The 13,983-nt window shown below is 39.6% G+C and overlaps 1 protein-coding gene across 4 annotated transcripts in view; it reads left to right on the top strand.

Moving 5' to 3' along the window:
* Positions 1–406: 406 nt before the first annotated feature.
* LOC127360091 (apoptosis-stimulating of p53 protein 1) overlaps positions 407–13,983 on the top strand; it is a 43,831-nt gene continuing 30,254 nt past the window's right edge. For 2 of the 4 annotated variants that reach the window (XM_051394373.1, XM_051394363.1), the window contains exons 1-2: positions 8,460–8,752; positions 12,665–12,812. In XM_051394373.1, the coding sequence (XP_051250333.1) occupies positions 8,633–8,752; positions 12,665–12,812 (268 nt within the window). In that variant the 5' untranslated portion in view covers positions 8,460–8,632. Of the gene's footprint in view, positions 669–8,458; positions 8,753–12,664; positions 12,813–13,983 lie in introns of those variants that run through there. The other 2 variants (XM_051394368.1, XM_051394366.1) reach the window with 2 other exon arrangements.

Below are 13,983 nucleotides of genomic sequence, written 5' to 3'. Positions count from 1 at the left end.
TCTCACTCAAAATAACACCAATTAACATCTCTGGAAAACAGTATAGATTTGTATATTAGTGATTGTTCCACGACCTATGTTTGCTCCATAATACACTGAACCTGTAGGCTATATATCGAGAGGAGGGGGAGGAGGGGGAGGAGACCGGGGGCAGATGGGAGGGATGATCGGGACGGTGACCCAGTTCACCCTGCAGACCAAACCGGAGGACCTCCTGATGATGACCAATGGATGAAATCAGAGACATTCTGATAATGAAAGTACAACTTGTGTGTCCAGGTTTCTCACGTGCTGTTGTGTTTCCTCTGTCGGTGTGAAACAGGAGAGAGAGAGAGAGAGAGAGAGAGACCCAGTGTGTGTGTGTGTGAGAGAGAGAGAGAGAGAGTGAGAGGAAGGAAGAGGGAGGGATTGACAGAGGGAAGGGGTTAGGAGCTGCTGGAGTTTTTCTTTTAGTTTTCTCAGCATCTGGATATCTCGGCCGGACGCGCAGGGAGAAGAAGGAAAGTTCGGATGTGTGGGAACTTTTAGCTGGAACCTGAGGACACGGACCGAAAAAGCACTCCAAGAAGAAGAGTGGAGGACAGGGAAGAGGACAAATAGAGGAGGAGAAAGTTCTTTTTTTTTTTATTCTAACGGGACAGGAGGACTGACCAGCGGGAATGTTGCCGGTGAGTTTTCATTGATGAAGAGTGTCAGAGAGGAGTTGCTTTGTGGAGATCGGAACCACTGCGGTATGAAGGACGGATACAGATACAGTGTGAGGGTTAATATAAGATAAACGGCACCGCCACATGTCACCTAATTACCTCATTATATGACAGTTTCACACATTTGTCAGCTCCATTAAATAAAGACACTTTCTGTCACTCATATTATGCAAGGCAAGCAGTTTGAAACTGACTGTTTGAGTTGACTTTACAGAACAAACGTTTTGACATCATTTTGAATTGTATCATTAGACACATTTCAAAGTAATAAAACCGGAAGTTGTACACTCCACTTTCAAAATGTAAAAATATCAAGTTTGTGTTTTGAGACATTAAATAATTAATCATTCATCATTCAGTAGGTTACTGTCAATAGACAGTGAAGGGAAGTATTTATTGTAACACATATTGTAATAGGCCTACAGTGTGTGTGTTTTTTAAGTGTGCACAGACAAATTAAAAAAAACAAACAGTCATTTACATATAATAGCACTCTTATATTGTCTGACTGGTAACAGCGGTTCTAAAATCTGCAATCTTTTACGTTTTAAGAGATGGCTGACAGACATCCTTTGAAGTCTGGTATATGACAAGTATTTCTGTGTGTGACATATATCTATACCCTACGCATATATCTCCATATACCTACTGTATATATATATATATATATATATATATAGTGCTTTTTTCATATATTTTACTGTAAAATCAAGTTCATCAAGGCTTTTATTTTGAAAGTTTCCATCAGAAGTCTTACTTCTGTCTGTCTTGACCCTGTTGAAAGTGTGTGTGTGTGTGTGTGTGTGTGTGTGTGTGTGTGTGTGTGTGTGTGTGTGTGTGAGTAGTGCAATTGTTCATCCATTGCTCGAATGTTCAAACAGTTCTATATCTGGATGGATTTAGAGAGTGCACTGTATTTATTCATCATAAACATAGAAATATATACTGAATCCCATTTCAAAAAGTTATAAAAAGTTCATTTTATAAAGTGTTTAAATAGTTTTAAAAATGTCTGATGTATAATGTGTTAGGAACATACATACAGTCTAAAGTTTGCAAAGCTTACTCTCTCTTTATTGCCCCCTCTCACAACACACACACACACACACACACACACACTGCTAAAAACACTACGCTGTGTGGGTTAGGCTGCTGTCAGCTCCAGACAATACACTGAAGATATAGAGCTGTGTTTACTACAGAGAGAGAGAGAGAGAGAGAGAGAGAGAGAAAGCACAGAGAACACTTCTGCCATGACCTTTGTCCTCACTCTGAATGTCCTTTTCCTTCCTACAGTGAGTTTTAGCTTCTCATCCACCCAGTGTTCACAGATCCTGTAAATGTATTTGCCTGAAGCTGCTATCCACCAGTATACCTGATTATTCAGACTGCTGGGTAACTGTGTTGACTCTCACAGCACTTTCCATACGGCTGTTCTCACAACAGCTCACATGATTGATACAGCAAATGCAAAACAGAGCATGATATCATCTGGCAACTTCTTCTGAAATGTGCAGCAGCCAACACATATTTTCTTGGGTATTGAGAGCTGGCAACATTTCTGCCACCACTTTTATTTCCCATGAACAAAGAGAGCAGTCCATGCTGAATCATAATATGCTATTTATTAGCCACGCTAGCAGCGTGACTCAATGGATGGTAATGTCAGTCTGTCAGTTGGTTCAGCATTAATGTTCATACTGAAATATCTCAACCACCATTCCCATGAACTTTAGAACATCCACGGACATTCATGGTTCCCAGATTCCCTGACTTTACCGCTAGCGCCATCATGAGGTTCACATTTGTGGTTGTGGATTACATGTTTTTACAAGTTACCTGATAAATGAACACCACTCCTGTAAACCTTTGTGTTTAATGCTAATTAGCATGTGTTAGCCATGTTTGCATGCTTACACACTAGATGGTGAGCGTGGTAAACGTCCCTGCTAACCATTAGCATGTTAGCATTGTCATTTTTGAGTATGTTAACATGCTGTTGTTGACATTTAGCTCAAAGCAAAGCGGGGTTTGTTTATTTGTTGGTTTTTATTTGTTGTTCCAACCTGCACAAGGCTAACCAATGTAGCCACATAGCGTTTTAACATTGTAGCTGTTAGAAGTAGTCTTCTCTTATTTCTAGCATAGCTTTTCAACACTGAACTTACCATATGCTAAAATGTTAAAGAGAAGTATTAGCCTAAAGCCGACTAGGGAAGGGAAATATTAATGATCCTGTGGTCTGCTGTTACCGTGTATTTCTAAAGCATCACTAATCTTGCTAGGCAGCTAGACTCGCAAGCTCATGAGATTACGTGAGAATCCATCTTGCCGGGCAACCAGCTATCGGTTGTGTCCAACCACAGCGGTACCAGCCCAACCAGCGTCCTATGAGGAACTCCTGGAGGCTATGGCATGAACTATGGGCATGGTTTAATGCTAGGTGTGTGTGACGACGTGTGTGAGAGGTAACTGTTTGCTCGAGAACAACAATGGCGGTTGCTAATGGAGTTAGCATAGATTCTGCTAGCATCAGTACTACTATATCAGAGAGTTTCTTTATTGGAAGAAGAGCAAAGAACGGAACTGAAAGCTCTTCTTGATGGAAGCCAAGTTTTGCCTAATTTCAGTAAGACTTAACTGGTTCATTGATCTGAATGGTTGAAGTTTGCCTGTGATAGACGGTGACACACAGATGTTACCTGACCAATGTTTTTTGAAAGTGCCCGCCTTTTTCCAAACTGTTTCCCATGTTGACTTTGCAGATAGTTTGGTGTAACCAACCATCTGCCACAGTCATTTTAAAGGATCACATCTGTAGGAAATCATTGGCATTGACATTTAAAATCATTATTATTAAAGTTAAAAATAAATGGAGTTTTCTTGCGAGCTTGGAATACATTTATCCTGATCCGATCCTATAATGGTTTCAGTAATTGATTTGCTGTTTGACATTGCTGTGGGATTTCTAGGAGGTTGTTCTGGAGACTTAGTTTGAAGAAAACTGTTTAAAAAAGTCGATGAATATAAGTAATATAGAGACATACGCAGTAGGAGACACTGTATGCTGCTTCGGGAGTGTACGGATTGTTTCTTTCTCAATGAGCTGGAAGCTCGTGTTTCACCGGTCACAAGCAGTCCCTATAGAGACCGTACTGACTGATGTGTGAGTGTGTGTTTGGGTGTGGGCAGAGCTGGGGTGTCTGAAATGCAAATCACTTTCAGCTGTCACTGTGTTCCACTGAGCTCTGCCACACACTCACAAACACACACACACACACACACACACACACACACACACACACACACACACATAAACTCACAGAGGCAGCACAAGAGCTGCCAACTGGGAAGTTGGATTTTTTCTTTCCACTCTTGCTTGTTTCCATTCATATGTTTTATTTATGAGCTTCAAACTACTTCTAAAACTTCAAACTAACTTAGGAGTATCATTTTAATTATAGTGATAATTAAGAATCAAATTGACTTTAGAACATAATTAAAGCTCATTCATTGTATTTTGCTCTTGATAAACGTGACAGCCCAGTTCCTAAAGTGTAAGTGTAATGTAATACAGACTCATACATATCACCAGTCTTGTTTTCAATAGGTGTTACTTTATATTTAAGCCTGTAAATCCCTCCAGTTTATTAGCAGGTGTTACTTGAAGCCGCCTCACTGTAAGGACAGTATGGCTATTTTCTCCTCAGTGTGTAATACTTTCCTAATTTTGTTTTCCTGTACTGACTAAAAAAGGATGTCTTCCTGTGTGGTATTTAAATGGCAGCGCTTTCCTCGACTCCCATATGTGTTGCCCTACCCTCCCATGATTCATCATCAACTAGTGAGCACACTAGTGAAATGTCACAGAAATAACATTCAAATGATGTGGGCTGCCACCAGCTGCTCTTAAATAATCTCCAAAAAAAGGTGTAGCTCAAGATATTGTAAGAAAGGGAATTTGTTTTGGGAAAGACAACTAAACACACGGGAAGAGTCGGGACAATGGGTTGGATTTTGGGGGGGAAAAAAGAGCCGCTGGGCAGACGTAACAACAGCGTGACAGATGGCACGGACCGAAAACCATTTCACTCCCAGGAGGACAGCGCTCCTTGAATGGTTAGCACAGCAGGTATAAGCACACTACACCCCCAGATCCCTGCAGAGCCCATCATCATTTAAAATGATTTACTAGCACATACAAAAAGCTACAGCAGCCTGAACAGTGTCCAAGCAGATCTATCACATCATTCACATTCACAAAAATGACACAGCCACTTATATGATGTTTGTCCAGATCTGTCGTAGTAAAGTCAGATACTGTAAATACGACCCAGAAATGCATTTTAACATGTACGTGTCAAACAATGATTACTGTGTTAGCATTCACAAAACTACAGCGGCCATGAAAGTCTGGGGACTGCCCATTGTTCTGATGGGCCATTATTTTCCGCTGCTCCAAAGGTCAGTTTTCCCGAAAATATACACTCTCCCTGGAGTTTTTTGGCCTTAATATCTATAGTTTGTGTGTATGTGTACGAATGCACGAAGTCAGTTGACCTTTGTCATCATGATAAGGATAATAAATACATGGTTAACATTTAGAAACAATCACAGTTTGGTTAGGTTTGGGCATCAAAACTACTTGGTTAGGTTTAAGAAAAGATCATAGTTTGGGTTAAAATAATCACGTTACTTCTGTCAGTTAAGTTATGTAAGTTAGTTGGTCATACCTGTTTGTTGTCAGAATAACGTCTGACAAGTGGACTTTTGGTCCAGTGGGGCATCATTCTGACTGTCGGAATAATTGGCTTTCAGAACAATGGTTAACCAATACACCATTACACTACACTAATAGTTTTTACACCCTCTTCTTCCAGCTTTAATTTCATTCTCCCAGCCTTTTAGCTGTAATCTCAGTGTTCAGTACTTTCTGTTCTGCTGTTATTACAGACTGACTGAACCAGCCACAACCCCTCGATTCGCCCATGGACTCGCCTCTTTTGTCGAGTCGTGACTAGCCTGTGATGGTCTAGGACTTGAGGGAGATGGTGTTTGTAAAAGCCAGCTAAATATTGAATAAACAACGATATTAGATCATCCCTGTCAAGACATATGTTGGGGACAGCTCTGTGGAAAGGCTGCATTTTCAGTTACTGGCGTTGTTCCAGATGTCATGGGGCTTTTGAAGGAGGTTTTCTTCTGAAACAGGAACCTGGAAGTCTTGGCTTGACTCTGGCTCTCTATACGTCAGTCCTTTCAGTGGGCAGCTGGTGAGCATGGTTTCATGCCTGTGTCGCTTTTTCATCACTCTTGTTACGCCTTAATGGGACTCACATTCTCTCTGGCCAGCTGACCTTATTTTCTTGTACAAAACAAAAATTATGTTTTAACCAGTTTTTTTCTCTCTCATTCCTACACTGTTGGAAGTCAGTGTGTTTGTGTGTGTGTGTGTGTGTGTGTGTGTGTGTGTGTGTGTGTGTGTGTGTGTGCGTGTGTGCGTGTGAATCTTGACTATCTCTGTTACAGTATGTGGTTGTATTGTCTGTAGTGGGTGGAAGTGCAGTACTGTCCCTTTTGAAAAACTTGGAAGAACATTTTGTTTATAAAAATTCTCCTCACACACTCACACTCTTACAAGCCAGTATTACAAGCCACTATAGAGCTTTTTATATTAATCTAATGATAATTGTTGCCCCAGCCTTCCATTTCCAACTGGCTCTGATTAGGGATGTGCTTCAGGTAAAGGGTCATAGTTCAGTAAGGCATCTGCAGATAGCAGTTTCAAAGGATTGTGGGACATAAATATCAGCCAGATCCACGAGAACTAATCTGTGACTGAAGATTTATTATCATGTGCGTGAGAGCTGGGGCAACATGGGAAGAGGGGAGGGAGAAAGAAAAGATTAGGACATTGCTTCTTATTGTTGGTGTGTTGATGAATTTATTTAGCCAGCACATCACATTATGTCATTAACAACAGTAGTTACATGTCTTCTGGCTCACCTCTCTTGTGTGTCTGGTTTCCCTTTTCACTGTCTACTGATTTTCTGTCAATTCCAATAGATGCACTGTTTTGAGCACATGCACCAAACATGTGACCTTGTGTGTATGTGTGTGTGTATGTGTTTCAGTGTGTGTAACAGTGCAGTCGTGCTGCAGTATATCAGTGTAGCCTCTGTAATCTCTCCCCCTCCAGCATTACCCCTGCTGCTTCTGGACAGCTTCACTCCACACCACCGTAACCTACTGATACATGTAATATATGCAGATATATTTAGCTAATATTAATGCTGATACTCGTGCTGATATTTAGTATATAATGCAGTTATGTCTTCATGATTATTTTTAGGTACATTCCTCAGGTCTAAACTGGTAGCTGGGGGTCGAGTGGTCGTTATTTTTTTCTTATTCAAATTTTTTTATCTTGTTTACAGTGATGCAATAAAAGCAGGTAAAGATAATTAGAGGTTCTGCTTATTGTTTCCTACAGTACACTCAGTTACACAAAGTACCTAACACGTGTCAGTACTGTGCGATTAATGACTTTGTAAGTGAAGGTGTCAGTCATGACCCTGAGCGACCTGGTCGGCTCCAGCTCTGCTAGACTCGGAGCTAAAAAAAAAGTTTTGGCATCGGAACGTCTGGGACCTTTTTAAGACTTCACATTTCAGTTGTCACATGCTTGAACTAATCAAGAGGTTAGTGGTGTAATAATCCATACGCTGAAGTGTAGCCCATTGCATGAAATATTGGATGTTATTCATTAATTGGCTAATGTTGACATTTGGTATCGGGCTAGAAAGGAACACTTTCCATTTTTCTAAATCATTTCAGCAGTTCAAATGAGATCAGACTTAGATGCAAATACGCTGGCTACATTAGCTACAGGAATAAATAGCTATAGGAATAAAGAGTAAGAGTAATTTATACACGTGAACATGAACATGAGGGTACATAAAAAGAGCAATAGAGCAGACTGTTAAAGAAAAGTAGGATTTTAAAATCTAAATAGTAAAAAATGGATTTGATATTTTATGTCAAAAATAAAAATGATAAAAACTAATAAAACAATAGAAGGGCCAAGTTATATGCAAGATACCTGGTGCAAGGTTACTTACCTTTTACAATATGTAAAGTGTGTAATTTGTAAGTGTGAGATCACCCGATTAAGCCCTCATCTCAAGCCTTACAATAATTAAAATGTTCCTGTGATTAAACTTTAATGGCAATAGTAACATGTAATATTTAGTATATTTAGTATTTTTAGAAACACAATTTGTACAAGATATTTATATTTATGTTTTTGTCAGATTTTTGACAACAGCTACTACAGCAACAGGGTGATACATAAACTTTTAATCGCTGATAGTGACATTTGGATTAAAGCTGCTCATGTTAGTGTTCACATTTTTATCACAATTTGAAGAATTACACTTGAGGCTGATGGGTAAAATCCTCCCACTGGACTCAATTTTTTTCTATGGTCACACATCTGACTTAATTAATCTAACAATAAAAATAGAAGCACCTCCATCATATTAGAGGTGGAAGCTGTAGACTGGCCCAATATCAGTTCAATATCATGGTCTACTCCCACTAACAGGCATGAAAAGTGTCCAGATTCTCTTTCTTATCTCCCATCATCCTCTACTCCTCACCCTCTCTCCCTCGCTCGTATTTACTGAAAGCCGACACCCTCCCTCCCCTCATCCCCTCACCGACACACACTCTTATATTTGTATTTCCGACCCTTACGCGCACACACACTCTGACATTCAGACATTTGAAACACACGCTCACCTACAAAGACACCACTTTCTCCATCTGACACTACTAATTATCTATCTATATATCAAAAACACACATGCGCACACACGCACACACACACACTTGTGTGTGTGTTTTCGGTCAGTGGTTTTCCAATGAAGCGTTTCTTTGGGCTGGTGTTGGAGCGATTGGTTTTTTTGTCTAAGAACCTCAAACCGAGTAAATGCAGGAAACAGAAGAAGAAGAAGCTGAAAACCAGGGAAACCAAAGCATCGGTGAGTGAGAGACAGAAGTGCTTTACTTTATTGGACTCGGATATATCACTAATAGATTGGTATTTGCATTAGTGTGGGTTTTGTTTTCTTATTTAGAAATACTTTTACCAAGACGACTGATCAAATGAACACTACAGTGGCATTATAGTGGCACTATATGTTAGGAAACCACAGATTGGGGACGAGTTTACTGTTGTTTAGTGTCAGGCTGGGGCAGAGGGAACCAGGTTGGGGTTTCAGTTCGGAGGGTGTACACCAACCGCTGCCACCCTCCTACAATTAACACATTGTGTTGAAATACCCTGGAGCAACTAATAAAGTGAGTATTGATGTGTTTTTGCAGCAGACTGACTAGGCAGTTTGTCACTGTTGCCTGCATACAGTCTCACTATCTCTTTCTCCCTCTCCAATGCCTAAAATAGCCAGAGTCACTCCATTCACCACCAGAGGCAATTTAGGAATCACAGCTCAATCTGCCTTTGTGTGTGTGTGTGTGTGTGTGTGTCTGCCTGTGTGTGTGTGTGTGTGTGTGTGCGTGTGATTTTTTTGTGAGTCCTGCCTACTGATAGACAGAAGGAAGTTGTCCTCGCTGTGTGTTCATCGTGTTCAAACTTAAAAATGATCAAAGTTTTATTTGGTTTTTCCCATATATTTAGTTCTACAGACATGATGGAAAACCTATGTGCTGGTAATGGTAGAGTAGCCATCCAACTGTACTATAAGGTTCAGTACTTTGGTAAATCTGACCTGCTTTGACCTATGTAGCCTGGTCTATCTATGGAGGGTTTTCAGGTGATACACTGTACTCTGAGTGTCCATACAGAAAGTACACAGTAGGTGTAAACCGCCACTGTGGACTTCTATGACAAGTGTGCTACAAATGTCTGCTGTGAAAAAATACATATATATATATGTTTAATTAACATGTTTTTGACAGGAAACCCATCATTTCAGTTCCCAGTGAGGAACTATAACTAGTATCATTGGTAACATCTGTGTTTACCCTACTATTTGCTGTCCAAATGGCTGCTGTGAAAAATGTCTAGTCTAAACTCCTTTAATGATTGCCAACAGTTGGAAACAGTACAGTAATAAATTAGGACAGGTACAAAAGAATTTTATCTACACCTGCACAACACATTTCAGTTTAGTACAAAAGGTAAACTGCAGCAATGGAAAGTGCCCACATGTTGAAGTGTCCTTGAGCAACATACTGAACCGCAAAATGCTTCCAGTGATTAGGCCAGTGCCTTGCATGATAGCTCTGCTGCTATTGGTGTATGAGTGTGTGCATGCGTGAATGAGAGGCAAAATGTCAAGTGCTTTGGGTAAAAGGCCGTAGAAATGCAATCCATTTACCATTTACCAATGAAATGAAACAAAGTCAGAGGTTGCTCGCCCAATTCAGTGGTTTGAGTCTTTGCTTTTTGCCATTGATCTTTTCTCTCCAATGCAAAAGTCTTCTGTGTTTGTGTGTTACAGAGAATAAAACCACAGTAGGGGTAGTACGTTTGCTTGATTGTCGAGGATGCTACCAGAGATGTGTTTGTTTTGCTCTCAGTCAGTGATACCCAATATGTTGAACACAGCTGTTGGGTAGAAGATTAACTTTGGTCACTAAAATTAGTGTCTCTATTGAGGTTAGGATAAAGAATGTTGCTTTTGTGCTGGTTTCTCCCAAGAGAGGACACAAAAAATAGGTTCTTGTGTCACAGTAACCTGCATTTGGAAAATGACAAATGACTTCTTAATTTTGCTGAATGAACCTGCACTCATGCAACAACAACCTTTCTTCTTATTGTTGCACATTTGCTTAGTATTCAGCTATTGGTTATAATTGAACAACTGATACTGCAGTTGACGCCCATGGCGGTGCCAGATATAAGAGCATTTGTGGCGTAACTGCACCATGCCAAATGACAGTGTGAGTGTGAGTGTGTGTGTGGGTTTGCTGCATTAATAGGGGATATTTTTGATGGTGTTTTTAGGGAATTATGACTATTTTGTTGATGAGAAAAAACACTCTGGATGATTTGATTACATAAAACAAACTTTCATCTCAGCCAGCAGTCTTTCAGTGTGACAAATGATGTGTTTTACCATGTGAAACACAAACATTACAGCCCTTGTGAGGCCACGATTAGCCTACTTTACATGGTTTGCAGACTGGTAAAACCCCTACTGTGTTTGCATGTGTGTTTGTACATGCGTGTTTGTGTGTGTCTAATCCAAGCTTTAGGGAATGTGTCCCTGCTCAGTCTGTCTGCATGCAGCCAGAGATTACTTCACATGATCTGGGACAGGTGTATAGAATACTGTGGATTAGTGTACTGTATATATTTTGAGTGTGTGTGTGTGTGTGGACAGTAGACAGTCTAGTGTGTGTGTGTGTGTGTGTGTGTGTGTGTGTGTGTGTGTGTGTGAGAGAGAGAGAGAGAGAGAGAGAGAGAGAGAGAGAGAGAGAGAGAGAGAGAGAGAGAGAGAGACGGGGGGAGAAACATTGAGATTAAAAGTGTATCTGTATCTGTGTGTGTGCCTCGGTTGGTCTGTGTGTTCCTATCCCAGATTACCCTAAATTTATCTTTCAACTGCCGACTGACTATCTGACATGACATCACCAGTGACATTGCCAGTGACATCACTGGCGATAACACAGGATGTCCTTTTCCGATTACTATTTTAATCTTTTGGCTGCAGAATTCGGAGGATTTGATAACAAAATGATTTCAGATCATCAGGATCATTACTGCCCAGCTGATACTTTGAAGTCATGTATTGCATTTTTAAGATATGTTAAACCACACTAAAAGCTTTCTCGTTACAATATCGGCAATATTGGACTATATTTTACTCTATTAGTCTAAACTAAACTAACTAAAGACTTTGATAAACTTGATTTCGGAATCTTTTGGCCTAAATATGGAGCAATAGGATAAATTAAATTTGGATTTTTATCACCTTTAGACTAGGTTAAATGTATACAAGCAGTTATTGATGATGATCTGTATCGTGTTACATGCTGCTGTCTTCATTAGCTGTTGAACAAAGACTGCTTCTTTTCCCTTCCCAGAGATCTCATTAGCCTTCTTATCGCTTGACATGAACATATTATAGCTTTAACATTTAATTAGATCAAATTCACATCTGCAGCTCAGGTTTCTATGTTGTTATCCAGGCCAAGAAAGCTGTAAACCTGGTGCATTTAAATGGGATGTTCCTGATCGGATTTTATGCAGCTTCTCTTGGTCTGTGTGGATCAGAGACACTCTGCATTCACACTCTGTTAATGTATCGAAGTGTATCTTCAGCTGTCTGCAGAAGTAGTTTATTTGAGCCGATCCGTATCATTGATTGATTGATTGATTGATTGATTGATTGATTAACCAATTGTTAGCTAAGTTAATTAATAATTAATTAATTAGTCATATGTTAGCCCAGTCAGTAATCAGTGAGAAATATAGTCCAAAATCCATGGTGTCCATATAGGTTGCTGCAGGAATGAGTCCCTAAACCTGGAAATGAGTTCACCTTTTAGCACCTCTAGCGCCTCAAAATCAATGGGTTTTTTGAACGTGTTTTGTCCTACAAAATATGACATCCATAAATATTTAAGCTTTTACAAGTCTTTAAAAAGTGTGGTGGTGTAATTTGTTTATAGCCTATAGTTTAGCGTTTTACTGAATGTATTTAGACTTCAAAACTCATAAAAATGGGGTTAATTTGTAAACATTAATATTTTCTGCAATATTCAAAAAACAATTACTGAGGGAACCAGGGCAATGCTAACTGGTGGGTTTGCACACAAAAATACATCATCCCTGCAGCATTCTGTTCCCAGAATGGTAAGTTGGTAAATGTTAAAAATGTTAAGACATTTTATGACATATAACATGTTTGTTTCTATGGTTACAGGTGATCCTGACGGTTTACCTCAATGACACCCAGCAGATGCTAACTGAGGTCCCAGTTACTCCAGCAACCAGAGTGGTTGACGTGGTCGAATATTGCAAAGAAGCTGGCGAGGGAGAGTGTCACCTAGCGGAAGTATGGAATGGGCATGGTGAGTCCATCCATCCATCCATCCATCCAGCCATCCATCCATATAAGGATAATTTAATTTAAAAAATTAAAACAAGGCAATGATAAAATCTGAGCCAAGACAGGAATAATGTTGAGAGGTAAAGAAAGATAATCAAAAGGGGGTAAATGTCAATCTATGCAGATGATGAACTACTATATACAAATAAATCACATGGTTGTCCATGAGCATCCATCTTGTAGCATCAGCTCTCTACAGTATCAGCTCATCTGAAGCAGTATTTCATTACCTCGAGAAAACAAACTTTGCTATCTAGAGATAATCAACCCTTTATCACGAGAAAACGAAGGGCAGTTTCCACTTATTACTTCTAATTTTCAGGAGGAATGATATGCGTCGTGCCAGTTCATATTTATTTTGATACTGACCAAATTGATCTAGCAGTCAGGAAAAGGTTCATGAAAAGAATCTCTCATTTAGTAGATCTCAATCTTCCCCTGATATATTTAATCAGTATTGACCCACATTACCAGGAAATTAGTGATCTTGAGAAAATCAAAAGTTGTTTTCTCTTGATAAATGATCTCGTTATCTCAAGAAATCTGGCATTTTGTTTTCTCAAGACCACAAGTTAATTTATCTATTTTCTCGAGGTAACAAAAGGCTAATTGCAAGCACGTCTCAGCTTCGGTAGCATTTCTGTACACACATGCACACTCATAATTCATCACCATATCCAACACTAATATAATTACTTTTTAAACCTTTGATCATTAGAGTATTTACATGATTATAATCTGGGATTATATGACAGGATAATCAAAGTGTAACTCTGACCTAGATTGTTTGCTTTGAAGCTAATTGTAAACAAAGTCAGACCTATATCACGGCTAGAGCTTGTGAAATCAATAAAGTGCTAAGCGCCTACTGTATAGTGTATGCCATTGTAAACTAGAATGGACCAGTCCATCACATGCAGACACTCAGATGTACTGTGCCCAATAAAGCTTGGCCTACATTCATTCAATCATAGCCATTGAAGTAGTGATCCACATAACAACACTGTGTGTTTGTGTAGCGCTGTGGTGTGACCGAGCGGTCAGACAGGCTATAAATGGCTCTAATACTATACTGTTTCTTAGAGGGTGACTCTGTGAGGCGGGACATAATAAATGGTGTTGTGTCAAAGTGT

The sequence above is a fragment of the Dicentrarchus labrax genome, unplaced genomic scaffold (genome assembly GCF_905237075.1).
Source record: "Dicentrarchus labrax unplaced genomic scaffold, dlabrax2021, whole genome shotgun sequence".
In the NCBI taxonomy this organism is placed as follows: Eukaryota; Metazoa; Chordata; class Actinopteri; family Moronidae; genus Dicentrarchus; species Dicentrarchus labrax.
This window is presented reverse-complemented; position numbering and strand designations above follow the sequence as displayed.